A 19,492-nucleotide genomic window follows, 5' to 3' on the forward strand; every position below is an offset into this window, starting at 1 on the left:
AATAGGTACCATGAGTTCTTGTGCTATGTTCTGTTGTAGAGAGTTAGGACAATATTTACTAAAGAACACACCAGATTTATTCCGATTTATGAGCTGGCCTGTGGCGAAGCAATATTGGTTTAGGAGGTTAGCAAGATTTTGACTTTCAGAAATGGTGGCTCGGAGGAAAAATACGGAATCATCAGCGAAAAATAGGTGCGATAAGATAGGACAGTCTCTATTGAATTGAACCCCTTAAGATGACCTATAGACACAGCTTGAGAGATAGATGCGAGATAGGGCATTGGCTATTAAAATGAAGAGGTATGGAGAGAGGGGATCACCTTGGCGCGAGTCCTCTAGTGGGCTTAAAATAAGGAAGATGTTCACCGTTAAATCTAATGCTGAAGGAAACCGTAGTGACACAAGCCATGACCCGAGAAACCCACTTAGAGTGAAAGCCCAAATGATTTAAATAGGCTGCCAAAAAGTCCCATTCAACCCGATCATAGGCCTTCGCATATCTGTTTTTAGCATAAAATTGAAACGTTTCTTGCATGCTCTTACTCGAAATTGATGCATGACTTCTTGCACCACCATAATGTTGTCCCGAACCGACGGTTGCTAATAAATGCTGCTTGCTCATTTGATATCAAAGAGGATAACCATGGTTTAAGTCGATTGGCCATTATCTTGGAAATGATCTTGTAAGCAAAGTTACAAAGACTAATAGGACGGTATTGTTCAATGCTTTCGGATGCTGAACTTTAGGGATTAGGGCTATAATCGTTCGTTAAGTCCGGTAGGCATACTTCCGTATCAAAAAAATCTTGGACCGTTTGAATAACCGATGATTTTATAACATTCCGGTGATGCCGATAGAAGAGTCGGGAAGGCCATCGGGACCGGGAGACTTTGAAGCTCCCAATTGACAAAGTTGCTTGGTAAATTTCCTCTTCGTGATCTTTCTCATCAAATGATTATTTATTTCAGGAGTTACCACCGGCGGACATTCTTTGTAGAAAAGGTTGAAAATCCCGATTGCCTGGATCGATATAGCTGAGAGAAGAAACCCTGAGTAAGTTCTTTAAGCTGATCTGGTTCTCGAATCCACTGATGATTAGTATCTAGAAGCATTGTAATTCGATTTCGCTGTCGTCGTTGCATAGTAGAAGCATGAAAAAACTTTGAATTATGGTCTCCCCATTTCAACCAATTAATACGGGAACGCATAGCCTGCACTGTTCCTCTCGAGTCCATAATTGATGAATTTCACATCGGATTGCATGAGCTTGCTCTTTATCCCCTCTTTGATAAAACGGTCGATTAATGATTGATTGCAGTTGAGAATGCAAATGAGAGATACGCTGGTGACTGTTGCTGAACCTTTTTCTCGCTCCGGCTAGATAATCGGAGAGCAATCGCCCGTAACTTCGGAAGCAATGAGGTACTACCATTGTCCCATGTCTTTGAAACTATGTCGTGACACTCATGATTGAGGTTCCAGAAAGCTTCGTAGTGAAACATTTTTGTACGTCTGACAGATGGGGGACGCGCTTGCAACAGCAAAGGGCAGTGATCCGAGCCCACAGGAGGTAAAGCATAAACTTCTGCAGAAGGGAAAGACGTCAGCCAATCCAGAGAACAAAACGCCCGATCTAACTTCTCCTTTACAAGATCATCCCCTTCACGGTGATTGGACCAGGTAAATTCACAGCCTTTACTGTGTAGTTCTAGAAGGGCACAATCATTAATTAGGTTCCGAAAAGAGGTCATTCTCGAAGTGGATGCAGGTCTCTTACCCATCTTCTCCCAGGGAGAAAGGAAATCATTAAAGTCACCAAGACAGATCCAAGGTAAATGATTGGCAGCATGTATAATTCTGATAGTATCCCAGAACTCTTGACGGAGTTGATATGATGGGGGAGCATGCAAGCAAGTGATATGCATAGAGACAGAAGTTCGAGGATCACAGGCAATGAAATCAACAAACTGATCATCCAAATGAACAAGAGAAACTTCAAAAGTGTCATTCCAAAACAGAGCGAGGCCTCCTTGAAGCCGACGGGGTCCTTCACATAAGAGTGAGTGAAATGTAACTTCCGCTGTATCCTATTCACAAAATTCTGATTATGCTTCGTTTCCATTAAGAACAAAATATCGGGCTTATCACAGCTATCATCGCCTTTAAGGCTTGAATTGTCGGGATTGCCCAATCCCGACAATTCCAAGAGAGAAGATTCATTTGGAACCGGTGGGTTGAGGGCCAGCCGCCAAAGCCCGAAGATCGGAAAAGTTGCCTCAAAATCGGGGCATCCAAAAGAAGGGACTCATCCATACCGTAGATGAAGGAAAGGTCACATCATAAGGTGCATAGCGTTTAGATTTTTTACTAGAGCCCCCAAGAGACAGAGGACGAGTGATCTTAGATCGCTTCGTTGTCTGTTTATCCATTGTACAGGCTGAGTAGCTTTCATCTTGTCTCGCTGTGGACGAGATCCGTAGTAATAACGAGAGAGGGATTGACAACATTCAAGCGCCCGGAAGGTTCGTGTTGTATACCAGATTCAAAGTTACATCCACCTTGGCAGGAATAGATGGAAGAGCGAGGAGTGCAGACTGAAATGGAGGAGGAGTTTCAGGTACTGCTTCGTCCATTGTCTCACTAGGGGATTTAGGTTGATAAAAAGCATCCCAGTATGGACTAAATTGTTTAAGCTCTGCTCTCAGCCAAGGTCCATAGATCATCGTGTCACGACCGTCAAATTGGGATTCATCATAAGGAACCTCGGACATTAGCGACATAATGCCCGAGACGTCCACAAGAGTAATGATAATGTGACAACCGCTCATACCGAAAATCCAACCAGAGAGTTTTTCCTTCAATACTTATGAGTTTGCCATTTTTCAAAGGTGCTTTCAAATCTAATTCAATCCGTATTCTTGCAGAGTTATCAGTTTTCACATCCTGAACTTTGCCTAACCGAGAGACTCTACGCAGAATATGAGGAGAAGTCCACTCCAAAGGTAATCCAACAACATGCACCCAAAACATACACTTACTAAAATCATAATGTTGCAAAGGAGTGATGGGTTGCCATGGGCGAAGATTAACCAAGTGGCCAGAAAACAGCCAAGGGCTCCCATCCAGACACGCCTTCGCTCTAATTCATTTCGAAATTTGATTAAATACAGCTCAGATCTCGGAGTAATCTCTACATGTTCGATTCTCCAGGCTTTCTTCATTGCAACTTGAAATGCTGATATGTTGACAGAAGGATTAGTAAAAACATTACCCACCAAGATAAGACGACAATCGTGCAGTTTGGCCGAGGAAGGAAAATCATCCCACCTCCGGCTCTGACATTCGAGCATAGTTGACCCAGCGACGCATAGAGAAGCAATTCTGAGGTATCGTCCCTTTCATCCATTGATGTAAGAACCGAAGAACACTAGGATAGATTATTTGTAGAAAGTAGGACTGAAACTAAGGATTGCAAGGGTTGCATGTTACAGATCGGCTACATGCAAAGCTGGAAAAATCAGAAGTGAAGAGATAATGAGGAAAAACTCCAGAACGAGAATAAGGTGAGGACTGGAAGTATAGGAAGAAGATGTGCATGCAGAAGAGTGAAAGAAGAACGGATACAATTAAGGTAGAAGTAGCGACGAGCTCCGAAAGTGCAAAAGGAAAGCACAGATCAGACGAAGAACGGTTGAAGATGAAGACATGGCGAATATCTCGACCTAGACGCGAGAGAAAACTCTAACATGGGCGAGAGAAAAAATACATTGCTAGGGTTTAGTGCTTTTTTAATATGATGACTTTGAATTAATCGAGTTTCAACGATCAACTCGAGCTTTATAGTGAGAGATCAAATCAAGCGGGACAATCATAAAACTTGCCCCAAATTGATTTCACTCCGCAACACAGCACAGAGAGAGGAGGGAAGGAGGGAGGAAGAGAGAGGGAGGGAGGGAGGGAGGACACCGCAACTTTGAACAAATCAAAGCTTCAGCAACCGAATCGAGCAAGAACCATATAATTTGCCCCTAAGTTCGCCAGCTCAAACCAAGAACAAAGATCTCAACTGCACCTCTTGGTAATTCATTTATAGAAACCGACATAAAATTGTCTGAAAAAAAGCACAAAGAGCTCATATAATATAAATTCATTTTATACATCCTTGACCTTATAATACACAGCATAATACTTTTTGAAGGTCCTAGGCATATACACCGCAACAAGAAGGCGAACAGATCCGATGATACATGTGATAATTAATCGATCTTCACCAACCTGACACTTTCATTGCGCTTGCATTTTTATTCATGCCCCTACTTCTTATTAGCCCCCGACCTTATTTTATTTAAATAATTATTCCTGGGCCTCGCAAGCGACATATTAAATTTGTGCGGGCCCATGTAATCTACAATCTTACTTGTGCCCGTGCACATATTAGAATATAATGGACTCCTCACTCATCAGCAAAAAATCAATCCCTGACATGGATAATTATGCTGCAATGGAAATGGGCGTGTTCCCCACCCATTAAGACCTAGATGTAGTTAAGCATAAATTTTGTCGTAAACTGTTTTAACAATCTGATAATCAACTTAAAGCATGAAATGGACTTGGTATCATAGCTGCAACCCTTAGTAAACACATGAACATCTGGACAAAAACTGATTTGGACGTGCATCACGCTTCCTTTCTCAGGTCTCCTGATGAAGTTCTGAAATTGGAAAAGCAGTAAATGTCAGCTAACAGTGCAGTGAATCATTTGAAAACACTTTATGGGATGCTAGATGTTCAACTACATCAACTGTTTCTAACATCATACTCAAACAGGAGAGAATCTTATTATATGCTAGAATCAGCACCGATGATTTCACATCCGAATTTGCACTTTACATGTAAAATACAATGAGTCACAAAACTATAGGCCAAAAGTTATTTTGAGATGAGTTCACCTGAAGAATAAAAACTACCTTGAACAGCCAGTTTGACTAATGGTCAATTGAAGAGATTAACTAACGGGAATAAGAACAATGAACAATATAATCAGAACAAAGTAAGAATCAGGACTGAATAGAAAGGATGTTGTCTAACGTCATCTTGAAGACCTTTTCTGGTGTCCTCATTGTGATTGACTTACCATCATACAAGGAAATCTATAGCCATAGGTATATTCATTCTCAGCATGAGCATCATATCATACTGCCACAATGCCCTAGTCTGTCCCATTCCGTTGTTAACAGGCTATAATATTCATATGCAAGGGTCGCACCATGAGTTATATGCAAAAGTAACTCATAATCATTCAATATGTAGTAGAGGTGCATCAAAAGTACGCTTGATGTTCAGAAAAAGCAAGGAATCATATATTCAAAGGTCTTACCTAGTTGTGTAAAGCTATGAGAGGATTCAACAGGAAGAATCAACATGATGATCCAATGAGAAGCTTGAGTAACCCGTGACCTGTGAGGCTTTGGAGCTGAAAACCAAATATCAGCATTCAGTGTATATATAACAGTCGAACAATTCATAGTTTCCACAATGTCATCAACAATAAATGAATGGAAAAGGAAGGGGACAAAAAGGCAAAGAGAAATGATATGCATGTACCCGGGTTCTACAAAAATGGAGAAGCAACATGAACAAAGTTGATTTTATCATTGCGAAGACAAATTATTTTACGGCCATGTTTGAACATAATGAGTTTCCAAAGAGTGCCAATTTGTCTCAGGCTTAAAAACTATGGTCTAATCAGTCTCTTGATATATTTGCTACTGAAGAGCTCAACTTGGAGAATTGCTCGACCCAAAACCATATATGTTTAGTAATTCATGATAGGGATCAAGCAAAAAGATATGTCTCTCTAACTAGTCTAACCAATGGATTATCAATTACTAAGATATTGCACTACATCTATTTCCTTAACCAAGGACATGACATCCCATTTCTCAAATGGCAATCAGTCTAGAGTAAAGCTACATATGATAAAACAGGGCAGCTGAAAAATTTGCCAAAAAAAGGAGTGGGCATCAAAAACTCTACTTTTGGCTTACTAAGTAAATTCTGCACCTTGCTATTAAGAACATGACATCCCATTTGTTGAATGGCAATCTGGCTAAAAATACCCAGTCTAGAGGAAAGCCACAAATGACAGACAGGGCATCCGAAAATTGGCCAATAAATAAAGACTGGGCATCTGAAACTCTAGTTTTTGTTTACAGGGCAAACTCTACGCCCATTCAAAGCAACCATTATATGGCTGATCACCGCTCCACTCAAGCAACTACACTTTTTGTCAGTCCGGATAAGTGTCCTCAGCATCTAAAAATAAGCACCTTATCCTTGATGGAGAAAACTTCTGAATGGATTCTAAACTTCTAAATGGGTTCTTATCCTACCAATAACCCATAGTTCTATGCTTGCAATCATTACAGAACATTCCACTGGGCCAGCTTTATTTACCTGGGATGCACAGATAATTCCCCAGATCAGAGATACAACAACTATTTGAACTCCAGCAAATGTTTTACATATGGACAAGTGTGTGTGTGCGGACGTGCGCGCGCGCGCGAGAGAGAGATTTGTTCAGCAAGATATGCAATCACTGGAAGCGCCAGCAATAGCACTTCCTATAGCTTGTTGAGAGAATTGACTGGAAAGTAGAAAGAGAAAGAGTCTTCCTAAATTCTTCTTAATCGATATGGAAGGGCATGAGTTCTAGGAAAACCATAATATTACATTTTAAAGGAGAGCTTTTTCTAGAAGGTTCTTTCAGGGAGATTGTCACGCCCCGATCCTCGGACGCGCGCACATCCTTCTACTTGGTCGATTTTAGAATGCGATATCCCAGGACTATGTATCGCCGACCCTTTCATTTATATATGCACATGCGGAAGCAATTATAAATCCCCAGACAATAAAGCAATGGGATAGAAAAGCAGGCCATACATTTTTCATACTGAAAATTCACAACTACAACTTTTACATGCAAACAAGGTCGACAATACGGACGGGATCTTAGTCCTCATCCGGGTCGTACTCGGGGTCCTCCTCCACGTACTCCTCTTCGGTTTCCTCATCGGGACCTCCTCATCAGATTCATGCTCCTTAGGCTCCTCATCCAGGTCCCGAAATGGTTATTCAATAACCACCGAGACCACGTCTCAGCAAGTTCTACCCCTAAGACCCGATTAGTAAACTAATACACCTTAGGGCTGCCTACGCACAACATGAATTAGAAGACTTACCTTAGCCTCAGATTCCACCTGCATATTAGTACAGATCGAATAAGCACGCAAGCAATCACATCACAGATCGAAGCATCGATCTAATCGACTTAGTCGATTTCACATCAGGGAGACCACTCACGATCATCTCCCTTTAATCATTCAATTCACGACATCAAACCAAGACAATGAATCACATCAGAACATTCTCAGATCGAATCATCGATCAATCAACCTAGTCGAATCATTTCTAGGTCATTCATCCAACACCAAGCAATTCCTTGGATTTAGTGGCTTTACGGTCCCACCCGACCCTCTCGAGAACTAGTGGCTTTACGGTCCCACCCGACCCTCTCGAGAACTAGTGGCTTTTCGGTCCCACCCGACCCTCTCAAGAACTAGTGGCTTTACGGTCCCACCCGACCCTCTCAAGAACTAGTGGCTTTACGGTCCCACCCGACCCTCTCAAGATGTCATACTATGTCACCGAGCCACGTGCATTCTCCAGGAAGACATACCGAGTCTCCGAGCCACGTGCATTCTCTAAGGCTATCTTTTCGCCAAGATGACATATCAAATCACCGAGCCACATGTCTTTCCCAAGTGATATTCCAATTCACTGGGCCACGTGCATCCTCAAGGTGATTTACCAACTCACTTTCGATACTAACAAACGATATCCGACCAATTCTCAATCACAAGGCCAAAATTGCATTATTTAATAACATACTTAAAAATGCACCATTAAATCAATTCGACACGAATGAAAGCTCAAATAAATAAACGGACTGCTCCACGACAATCAGCACGAAATTCCGATCACCGGCCATCCCAGTTGAATTTTCGGAAAATAAATAATTAAATAATTAATTTCGAAAATTAAATAAATAAATACAATAAATTCAATTTAGCACAATATAAAGCTCAATTAAATAAACGGACTGCGCCACGATCATCAGCATAAAATCCCGGTCACCGGCCATCCCAGTTGAATTTCCGAGAAATAAATAATTAAATAATTAATTTGAAAATTAATATTTAATTCCTAAAAATACCACCTAGGCCCGAATCGCTTAATTAACACCCGATAAGGGACGGGAAAAATCCCAAGAAGCATCCAATAAATACTACAAGCAGTTCTCTATCTAATTACACTAATTACATCACTAATATACAAAGCAATTAACTAATAATCCCTAATCCATTCTAATCTAACAACCTAATTACACTTAATTAACACTAATCAACCTTTAAGTATAATTAGCAAACTAAGAAAGCATTAGTGAGTAAAACTCACTCAAAACGACGGGCTCGACGCGAGGATCGACTTTCCTCAAAGCGGGCCGAGCATCCGGGCTCGGGAAGGCGGCCAAAACGGGCCAAACAGTTGCTGCAAACCCATTTTCTGACTTCTCTGATCGCTGCTGGAAGGGGCAGATCCGGGGCTGATTCGAGCTAGCCAAGGCCGGTGGAGGGCGAGGGACTCGACGGGTCGAAGTGGCGGCGCACGGTGGCAAGAGGCGATGACGGCACTCGCTTCGCTTTCTCTCGGTCTTCCGCTCCCATGGAGGTTTGGAGAAAAGGAAGAAGAAGATGGGGATGGATCCGTCGACGGAGGAGAGAGGGGAGGAAGAAAAATTCAATTTCCCCTCTTCCTCTCACACACTCTCTCTCTTAGGTCATCACACACTTGGCCCACCATGACATCATGTGATGTCACCTTCCACTCACAATTTCTTGTCAATTCTATCCCTTCTAGAAGCCTTTAGATAGGCCAAAATGTGGGGGTATGTGTGGCATACGAATTTGCTAGGTTTTCTTTCCAATTGGGCCTTAATTCCACTTGATTCAATTTAAATTGACTCCCATAATTTCATTTAACACCTCGTCATTCCAATTGGTATTTTTCCTTATCAATATAGCCCACTTGCATTCCAATTTCACAATCCCGGCTTCAATCGAACGAAAATGGCTCTATTTATCCAGTCGAATTAAAACCCGAAAATATGGATGTCACAACTCTTCCCCTCTTATAAAAATTTCGTCCTCGAAATTTAAACTTTTACCAATCCTTATACAAAAGGTGAGGAAATTGTCGTCTCATCGAGTCTCACTTTTTCCCATGCTAATCCTTCGGGCTTGTGATGCTGTCCGACCATTTTGATTAAGGAGATCATCTTGGTACACAAACTCTGCTCTTTCTGAACCAACAACTGAACTGTGTTTCTCATATATGACACTCCATCATTCACATCTGATCTCTTCTTCTCGACTCCCTAATGAACCTTCGAACCTCAACGATTCAAGCTTTCTGACAGTTCTGAGCAGTCTTTACTCGACATTGATCGACAACCGTAAACACCGATTTCTGAGCTGACTTTGGACTTGCGACTTTCTGATTTCTGATCTCCTCCCAACCGACTGAAATCCTGCACACTTTGCTCAGCACTGATTAAAAGGAAACTATCTGACTAATCTGCTGAAACTGGGAACCTCTGGTCAAGATCTAATATAACTCTAGCACTGATCTTGGCAACTGCAATCACTGACTACTGTACTGACTTTGGCCTGTAATCTTTATTCACTTTCTTTTCACCACTGAAATTCTGTACCCTCTTCTATAACACTGCTTAAGAAAGAACCCTCTGAAAACTCTGCCAAACTTGTAATCTCTGATCTAGATTTGAAATATAATTCATCCCCGGCACTCCATGCCTGCGAATCATCTTATGCACATACACTTCGATATATCCACTCTGTGACAAGATAGAATCTTCAATTTCTGAAATCGAACTTAGATTGGCGGTTAATTTCATTCCGACACGCTTTTAGTGTGACCTAGGCTACTGGGTAGTGTTCAGAGCTTTTTAGGACAAATGACCCGTGGTCGATTTTCTTCGAACCACAATGAACCCACTCGACCCATTAGCGACTCTCGATTGTCGTGAAAATCTCAAAGATTCAAATACGGACACAGGGCGCCAAAACGATAGAAACGTCAAATTAGTGTCGGTCGATGAGAATTTTCCAATTTAGTGGAGTCACCCACGATCGGTCATTCATCTCAGTCGAACCGATCTATCTTTGATTTCAAATCGGGTTTTATACTGTGCCGCAATGATCTCTAAAGATGAGCACGGTCGAGAAGTCGACCCATGGTCGAATTCTCAAGTCTATTTGCCTTAAGGTCCTTAATAACTCATGACTAGTCTAGTTATCTCATGAGTGGCCAACTCAGAGAAAAATACTATAATCACGTCGATGAAATGCCCAATTTATCTAATCGAAATCGAGCCCGAAATCTGAATGTTACCCACTCAAAACAAGGTCTATTCGTACTGTACCAAAGTGGACCAACTCCATCTATCGATCAACCACTATTCTCAAATGGTATCAGTAATCCCCTGAATCCTTAGTAAGCCCATCACAATGTTCCATTGTGATATATTTCCATTCCCACTTGGGACTCTCAAGTGATGATAAAAATTCTCCCGGTTCGCATTACCGAGCTTCCACTTACTGATACTTCTGACACTTGCAACCTGCTCAGCGATATCTATCTTCATATCGCCTTACTAATCTAGCCGATGCCGATTTCGATTTACTTGCACCATCTGGTCAAAAGCGCAATACTATAGTGAACTTCGACAAGATCTTTTCCCCGAGTGCTACACTTTGTCAAGTGTATTCAATCACTCATGGAAGCTGAACTTTCCATCCTCGAAATCTTAAAGTCGGGTTCTTTCTTACAGTATCCTCTTATAAGATCTTCTTAACATCTTTGTACGCCAACTAGGCGCCGACTCTAACTTGAACATTTGGTTCAATCTTGAGGGAGGCTATAAAATTCAAAAGGTAGCCTACCTCAAATTTGAAAACCAAACTTCGAAGTCTTTTCAAGTAAAGTCTACACTTTAGCCAGTCTATGCACAACTGAAGACTCTCGGCTCAACACCTTAATGACTCATTTCGTTCCTCCAAGGTGATATCCAATATCACTATTATAGTTCTACCAAAATTCTAGTTCACGACACCGCTTCATATTCCACTTATTGGTCTCAATTGGCGGAACGGTGATACAACAATCTTCTCATGTTGTATCAATGCATACCCATCCTCTACAAGACACATCACTAAAGATTCCATGCTTTCTAGAGTCAAACGAAAAGTTTAGCACAAGTACGATAGTCAGTTCTTATTTAAGCTTTGGAAACTATCCTCGTACTTGTCTATGCTGATGAATTTCTCTTCTTTCTTAAGAGATCAACCTCACGATGATGTTGATGCTGAAAATTCTCTCACGAACATTCTGTTGTAATCTGTCCAATCCACACGGCTTCTGATCTCTGACCTTATTGCCAATCCCGATCCACTAACAACTGATTCGATCTTGATTGGGTCCATGAAGATTCATTTACCTGTAATCACATGACCATTCTTAGGGGCTCTCGTGATCTTCAACACTTAATGAACACCCTAGAATGTCGTTACACCACACGATCACCATTGATCTAGATATTCTTTGAACACTCAGTCTGTCAAATCCATGACAGCGACTGGAGCATTCGTCAAATCAAATGGCTTTACATTATTCTCACAAGGGCTAAATCAAGTGCGAAGTGTTGTCTTCAGTATAACCTCTTTCTTGGTTCTCAACTGAAGATAACCTGTCCTCAAGTCGATCATTAAAGACATCAACACTCTTTATAACAAGTCACCCAATTAAGTTGACAATGGTTGATGCATGATTGCAATGAACCATTTTCATTTCTCTTTCCACAAAACCGATGTTCCTTAAAGCGATGCACTAATATGCATGAATTCCTCATTCATCAATCTTCACATCCGTACCTTCGGTTCTATTAATCCAAAGAACAATAACTGGTGATTCCCCTTTCTTCCACTTATTTCAATAAACTGAAGTTCCCCAAACTTCATCCAAACTCTGCTACGATACTCTGATAGAATTTTCCCCCAAAACATTCTTCCTCCGTCTAATGCCGAGTCGGTTTCATTTCGGGTCTTCTCATCATACCGGATACCGAATTCATCCAGGTTTTCTTCTACAATTTCGACACCTATCCGGTGAGTCTTCTACCTCTTGTCAAGTGCTAGGATGCACTATTTCTTGTACCAAAGACCTATCCGGAATTTCCACAGTGCGTTCTATGGCGCACTTCTCCTGAACTGTTCTACCAACAGTGACAGCAGTAACTGTTGTCAAGATTCCATCTTCTTATGCGGATACACCATAAATCACTGTCCGTACTGGCGACACTTACCACAATTTCCTGTCCTCAAAATACACGAGACTGATTCATACCATCTTCCATAGAACAACACGTTCCATTAATCTGAATGCTGACCTGACTATGCCACATTTCCTATTGGGTGGAATAGAATATCATTCTCTCAACATCAGTCTTTACCCTGACCAAATTCCCAATCTGCTTGCACTGAATCTTGACTCAGATATCGAAAGATATTCTCTGATCAACCTTCCAAGTTGGACCTCAACAAAGGTAGCAACAACAACAACTTGATCCCGATCTTACCGGCTCATTCAGATCCCAAGAAACACTTGCATCAAATCAATCTTATCGGGCTTAGGATCAATCAACGATGCTACACTAGTGCCAACTGCGGTGGCACTCTTACGCTCAAGGGCGAGTCAACACTCGCCTTCCGAATCCACAACGATTAAAAGCAATCGATTCACACATGACAAACAATTCTACCAATCAACTATCAAACACATGCACCAGTCATGAATTTAAAGGCCTTTCCTACTACTATCCCATAGGTCATCGCACCTTATCACTCCAATACCTAACCATTGCTCTGATACCACAAAAAGGGGATGTCACGCCCCGATCCTCGGACGCGCGCACATCCTTCTACTTGGTCGATTTTAGAATGCGATATCCCAGGACTATGTATCGCCGACCCTTTCATTTATATATGCACATGCGGAAGCAATTATAAATCCCCAGACAATAAAGCAATGGGATAGAAAAGCAGGCCATACATTTTTCATACTGAAAATTCACAACTACAACTTTTTACATGCAAACAAGGTCGACAATCTTGGACGGGATCTTAGTCCTCATCCGGGTCGTACTCGGGGTCCTCCTCCACGTACTCCTCTTCGGTTTCCTCATCGGGACCTCCTCATCGATTCATGCTCCTTAGGCTCCTCATCCAGGTCCTGAAATGGTTATTCAATAACCACTGAGACCACGTCTCAGCAAGTTCTACCCCCTAAGACCCGATTAGTAAACTAATACACCTTAGGGCTGCCTACGCACAACATGAATTAGAAGACTTACCTTAGCCTCGAGATTCCACCCGCATATTAGTACGAGATCGAATAAGCACGCAAGCAATCACATCACGATCGAAGCATCGATCTAATCGACTTAGTCGATTTCACATCGGTGAGACCACTCACGATCATCTCCCTTTAATCATTCAATTCACGACATCAAACCAAGACAATGAATCACATCAGAACATTCTCAGATCGAATCATCGATCAATCAACCTAGTCGAATCATTTCTAGGTCATTCATCCAACACCAAGCAATTCCTTGGATTTAGTGGCTTTACGGTCCCACCCGACCCTCTCGAGAACTAGTGGCTTTACGGTCCCACCCGACCCTCTCGAGAACTAGTGGCTTTTCGGTCCCACCCGACCCTCTCAAGAACTAGTGGCTTTACGGTCCCACCCGACCCTCTCAAGAACTAGTGGCTTTACGGTCCCACCCGACCCTCTCAAGATGTCATACTATGTCACCGAGCCACGTGCATTCTCCGGGAAGACATACCGAGTCTCCGAGCCACGTGCATTCTCTAAGGCTATCTTTTCGCCAAGATGACATATCAAATCACCGAGCCACATGTCTTTCCCAAGTGATATTCCAATTCATCGGGCCACGTGCATCCTCAAGGTGATTTACCAACTCACTTTCGATACTAACAAACGATATCCGACCAATTCTCAATCACAAGGCCAAAATTGCATTATTTAATAACATACTTAAAAATGCACCATTAAATCAATTCGACACGAATGAAAGCTCAAATAAATAAACGGACTGCTCCACGACAATCAGCACGAAATTCCGATCACCGGCCATCCCAGTTGAATTTTCGGAAAATAAATAATTAAATAATTAATTTCGAAAATTAAATAAATAAATACAATAAATTCAATTTAGCACAATATAAAGCTCAATTAAATAAACGGACTGCGCCACGATCATCAGCATAAAATCCCGGTCTTTGGCCATCCCGGTTGAATTTCCGAGAAATAAATAATTAAATAATTAATTTCGAAAATTAATATTTAATTCCTAAAAATACCACCTAGGCCCGAATCGCTTAATTAACACCCGATAAGGGACGGGAAAAATCCCAAGAAGCATCCAATAAATACTACAAGCAGTTCTCTATCTAATTACACTAATTACATCACTAATATACAAAGCAATTAACTAATAATCCCTAATCCATTCTAATCTAACAACCTAATTACACTTAATTAACACTAATCAACCTTTAAGTATAATTAGCAAACTAAGAAAGCATTAGTGAGTAAAACTCACTCAAAACGACGGGCTCGACGCGAGGATCGACTTTCCTCAAAGCGGGCCGAGCATCCGGCTCGGGAAGGCGGCCAAAACGGGCCAAACATTCTTTGCAAACCCATTTTCGACTTCTCCGATCGCTGCTGGAAGGGGCGGATCCGTGGCTGATTCGAGCTAGCCAAGGCCGGTGGAGGGCGAGGGGACTCCGACGGGTCGAAGTGGCGGCGCACGGTGGCAAGAGGCGATGACGGCAGCTGCTTCTGCTTCTCTGGTCTTCCGCTCCCATGGAGGTTTGGAGAAAAGGAAGAAGAAGATGGGGATGGATCCGTCGACGGAGGAGAGAGGGAGGAAGAAAATTCAATTTCCCCTCTTCCTCTCACACTTTCTCTCTCTTAGGTCATCACACACTTGGCCCACCACTACCTCATGTGATGTCACCTTCCACTCACAATTTCTTGTCAATTCTATCCCTTCTAGAAGCCTTTAGATAGGCCAAAATGTGGGGGTATGTGTGGCATACGAATTTGCTAGGTTTTCTTTCCAATTGGGCCTTAATTCCACTTGATTCAATTTAAATTGACTCCCATAATTTCATTTAACACCTCGTCATTCCAATTGGTATTTTTCCTTATCAATATAGCCCACTTGCATTCCAATTTCACAATCCCTGGCTTCAACTGAACGAAAATGGCTCTATTTATCCAGTCGAATTAAAACCCGAAAATATGGATGTCACAGAGATGTTGCTAGAAGGCACAATGCTCAACTTCATTAATTGGTAAACTTTGGTTCAAAAAGTAGAATTAGTCTATTATGCTCATGAAAGCCTCTTAAAAAGTGTATTTAAGCGTGGGTCGATTGAAATAAGAACTATCATTTCCCTCATGTTATCTAATGTAAAAAAGGTGCTAACGTAGTATTGTAACATTCTTTCTAAATGCAGTTCAACTGCTTGAAGTGGTTGATTGCTGTTCATACCATTAGGGTCTCCTCTTTCATAAGAATCTCACAGAAGAGGAATTGCTTGTGATGCCGATATACTTCCACAACATCTGAAACCCTTTAATCCAGAATCCTCATTACTTGAAAGAGAAATAAGAAAACAGTTGGAACAGTCATCAATCGACACACACTTGATAGGGGAAACAGAGATGGAATTTCTGTGGAAACCAGCCAATATTTCCAATGATCCTACATTTTTACCCAGTTCATAAGCTTAAAACCAGAGACAGATTATATTTGCAAACAATGTCCAAATATCATGCGAGCAATATTTATCAGACCAATTGACAAAGCACTTTGCAAAAGAAGGTACTATCTATGCAAAAACAAGTTCCCCAATAAAAGAATATGTTTAGTTGAGAAAGCTTACATTTTGGTCCAAAGACATCAATTTGCAGAAATGTCTCGTACTCCAGGAAATAGGTTTTCACGGAAGCAAATTATCTCTAAAGTGCACCATTTGATTCAATTGACACTAACTAGTCTCTATTAAGTGACATTCACCTTGGCAATATTCTTGCATCAAATTTAAGAGGAATGTGTTTGGGGTAACAATGGCTTAAATTTTTTTACTTTAACAATGCCTTTGGTCATTCTATTTTCTCTTTGGCATAAAACCTAATGTCATTCGAGAAAAAACAACATTCTGTAACCGGATGATTCTTAGAGGCTCTTAATTCAGACAGGCAACTTCGCTTCAGAGAGATCTTGGCACCAGCAATCTGATTGAGAGAAGATTTGTGGATGACTTGTATACTAGTATTGTCTAGGATGGGTTTCAATCAGCTACATCTTCCAAACGTTGCATAGGAACCATGCTCACCGTTAGGACAAAAGTCTCATTCTCGCTATCATAAATCTATGCAATACCAAGGGCTAGTTTCTAAGCTCCGAGCAAGGAAATGAGCAAGGTGGTCCTTTATCAGCGAGACATGTCCTCTTGCTTGATGTTGTACTCAGAAAGGCAATGAGCTAGTTCATGTTTCCCACAATACTTTTGACTCATAAGCAGATTAATAAGCGAAGCATAAATATAAATCTTAAGCTCTAAAAGTCAAAGTTTTCATGGTTTGTTTCTTAACCTAAATTTTTTTGTTTAGGTGCATTTTTCATACATCTCTCTTGATTCTTCTCACTATAAGCTCGTTCTTTAAAACTAATATGTAAACAGAAAGACAATGTCCATAATCTAGATTAGCTGCTTCATGTACTGCTCAAATCGCAATGAAACAGATCCTTTTTAAACTTTTTGTCAACAGCATTTGAGCAAAAAATTGAGGAGTTTGAACAAGCTTAGGAAACATAAAATGTTAGATCATGGCAGCATCAGACAGATGAAAAATCATATTAAAAACACAAGCAATATGCCACGATTTAGCAAGAAGATGCTCTCATTTATGCAAGAAGAGACAATTGCAACTAATAAACAAGAAAAGACATTTCTTTATCAGGTACAGTGCCCAGGGCATATCAGAAAGCATTACTTCCTCATAGATAAAATAGCATTTTTCACTGAATATGATAACATTAAAGACATCAAATAATCTCACAGCAGTGAAAAAAAGAAGAAGAGATGAAGAAACAGTGGGGAAAGGGATAAGGATAAAACAAACCAATGTTAGCTTAACTTGTAGCACTTCCAGGACTGTAAATTTCTTTAGGGCAAATAAAAAGAATATGAAAATGTCTATTAAGTCACAAAGAATTTAAGAAAAAGGAAACAAAGTGGTAAAATAAAGAATAATTATAAACTTGACTTCTTGATGCTTCTAGAAACACCACTTTCTTCCATTTAGACGAAGGAAACCACTGAAAATATGGAAAATTAGTTCCATAAACCTCCATTTATTTTAATGGTTATATGTTACAATATTCAACACGTGACAACATACACAATCGCTATGAACCCACATCCATCAATTATCAACATAAGGAATCAGAAACCTCTAGTAAGCTTTATTTGTCAATTGTCATATGGCACAATTTCAAAGTAAAGCTATGTAGATACAACACCAGCAGCAAAAGCAAGTTCAGGAACTGACCTAACACATGCCTCGAGCTACTTGAATGCAAAGACAATGTTGAGCCACAGCCTCCAACTTTATCATTTGCACAAACATAATATACTTCCTTTATACCTAAAAAGGGCAAGAGTCATCCAATCATTTATAAATAATTTTTTTTGGCAGAGTTCAGTTTTATTTCAGTATGATCAAGATATATACCAATGATCGATAATGCTGCTGCACACATTATGCACGGTTCACGTGTCATGTAAAGGGAGCATGCTGAAAACTTCTCTGCAACTTCTGCAGCCGTAAATCTAGTCCTCTGCCACTGTACAAGAAGAACATCAAGAGCTTCCATCTCTGCATGTCTGGTTGCCTATGAAAGCACAAGGAGAAAAACAAAGCAAGCATATAAAAACTTAGGAGCTTTGTCAGAGAGACAGTTGCTCATAGGGTAGTTTCAACATAAATCTTGGAAATGCAATTCTTGAGAAATGTGTTTTCTCCATTAAGTTAACTGATTAAGAGTACATATAAGATTGATCAAGGCATAAGAGGCTTCTCATTGAATCAGCCACCTCCAACTTTTCTGACAGTATTTTTAACTATAACCCTGTAGCAAGGTGCCTTTGTTTTTTTATTAAGCTCCACAAGATACTAACGGGTCTTTGGTTTTTGGCATCAACTATCCATTACTATCCATATATTCATCTACAGTGATGTCACCTCATGACTATAAATGATTACAGAAATATTTGATTAGATAAGAGATGATCTCAACCAGAACTAGGCTTAAACTAGTTGTGTAAATGGCCATTGTATGAAGAACCCTGCCCAAGGCGCAGATTCTGACATCTTAAAAGGCAATAAAATGGTTGCAATGCATTTTTACACCATATAACTATAACAAAAGTCTAGCTACATACGGCCTAACAATGTTAGGAACTTCACACTAGCATATAAAGACCGCAATATGGTTACGAGACATAGCACAACGGCAAATGAAAAAAATAAAACATTGTGCATAATAAAGCAAGATTATTGTTATTGTTAGATGTAGCCATACTTTATGAAGGGTAATGGGAACAAAAGCCCTTACAACCTAACAATGCATGGAATATTCGACTTATTAACAGATTTGCTCAGATATATTATTTTATTATCTAATAAATACATATTAAGGGAGAAACAAAAAATGATTGACAATCAACTACAAGTGGATAATTTGAGGGTATCAATTTGGAACAATAACAAAGTGCTGTTGGCCAAAATCTATATAAAAGGGTGGAGAAGTAATGATAAACATACATTCTGTGTCTTGTTAGTCTGGTTTCTTCCTGCCGCAATAACATTCCCATCCTCAACAATCACACAGCTGCTCAATCAAAGAGTCCAATCTGAAATAATTAAGACTGAAGTACTAATCATCTTAATTAGAAAAAAAAAAAAAAGTAACATATATGCGATGCACCTGGTTACTGAAAACTAGTATCTTACCCAACTGGAACCTCAAGGCTGTCCAATGCAAGCTTTGCCTTATATAAGAAAAGAAATAGATCTTGTTACTTGTTAGGAGAAAAAAAATATGAGAATGAGAGTCAAAATTCTCTCATGCATGCTTGCATACATAAAAGGCAAATTCAAGAGGAAATTGGCATCACGTTCTTT

At 40.4% G+C, this 19,492-nt stretch overlaps 1 protein-coding gene and 2 long non-coding RNA genes across 4 annotated transcripts; 1 reads left to right on the top strand and 2 right to left on the bottom strand.

Annotated features, from left to right (window-relative positions):
• The first annotated feature begins 1,407 nt into the window (after window positions 1-1,407).
• Window positions 1,408-1,988, top strand: LOC120293478. Its single transcript, XR_005551286.1, has 3 exons — window positions 1,408-1,426; window positions 1,524-1,684; window positions 1,773-1,988. It is a non-coding gene; the product is annotated as an uncharacterized LOC120293478 (long non-coding RNA).
• A 2,076-nt stretch (window positions 1,989-4,064) lies between these two features.
• LOC104444957 lies at window positions 4,065-15,913 on the bottom strand. 2 transcript variants are annotated; one of them, XR_005551278.1, is made up of 3 exons: window positions 15,792-15,913; window positions 5,382-5,477; window positions 4,065-4,715 (listed from the first exon to the last, which is right to left on the bottom strand). It is a non-coding gene; the product is annotated as an uncharacterized LOC104444957 (long non-coding RNA). The 2 variants fall into 2 exon arrangements; XR_005551277.1 differs by lacking the exon at window positions 15,792-15,913 and having other exon boundaries at window positions 5,382-5,688.
• Window positions 15,914-17,771: 1,858 nt separating this feature from the next.
• LOC120293881 (tRNA-specific adenosine deaminase TAD2-like) lies at window positions 17,772-19,453 on the bottom strand. Its single transcript, XM_039313666.1, has 5 exons — window positions 19,444-19,453; window positions 19,322-19,382; window positions 19,133-19,199; window positions 18,041-18,200; window positions 17,772-17,953 (listed from the first exon to the last, which is right to left on the bottom strand). Exons 1-5 carry the CDS (start codon window positions 19,451-19,453, stop codon window positions 17,772-17,774), a joined length of 480 nt encoding a protein of 159 aa, XP_039169600.1.
• Between the last annotated feature and the right edge of the window lie 39 nt (window positions 19,454-19,492).

Source organism: Eucalyptus grandis, chromosome 5, assembly GCF_016545825.1.
Source record: "Eucalyptus grandis isolate ANBG69807.140 chromosome 5, ASM1654582v1, whole genome shotgun sequence".
Lineage (NCBI taxonomy): Eukaryota > Viridiplantae > Streptophyta > Magnoliopsida > Myrtales > Myrtaceae > Eucalyptus > Eucalyptus grandis.

Coding starts and splice junctions, on each gene's coding strand:
- LOC120293881 (XM_039313666.1), bottom strand. Junction 19,200..19,321: donor AGCCTTGAGGTTCCAGTTGG/GTAAGATACTAG, acceptor TTGATTGAGCAG/CTGTGTGATTGTTGAGGATG. Junction 18,201..19,132: donor AGACTAACAAGACACAGAAT/GTATGTTTATCA, acceptor GTGCTTTCATAG/GCAACCAGACATGCAGAGAT.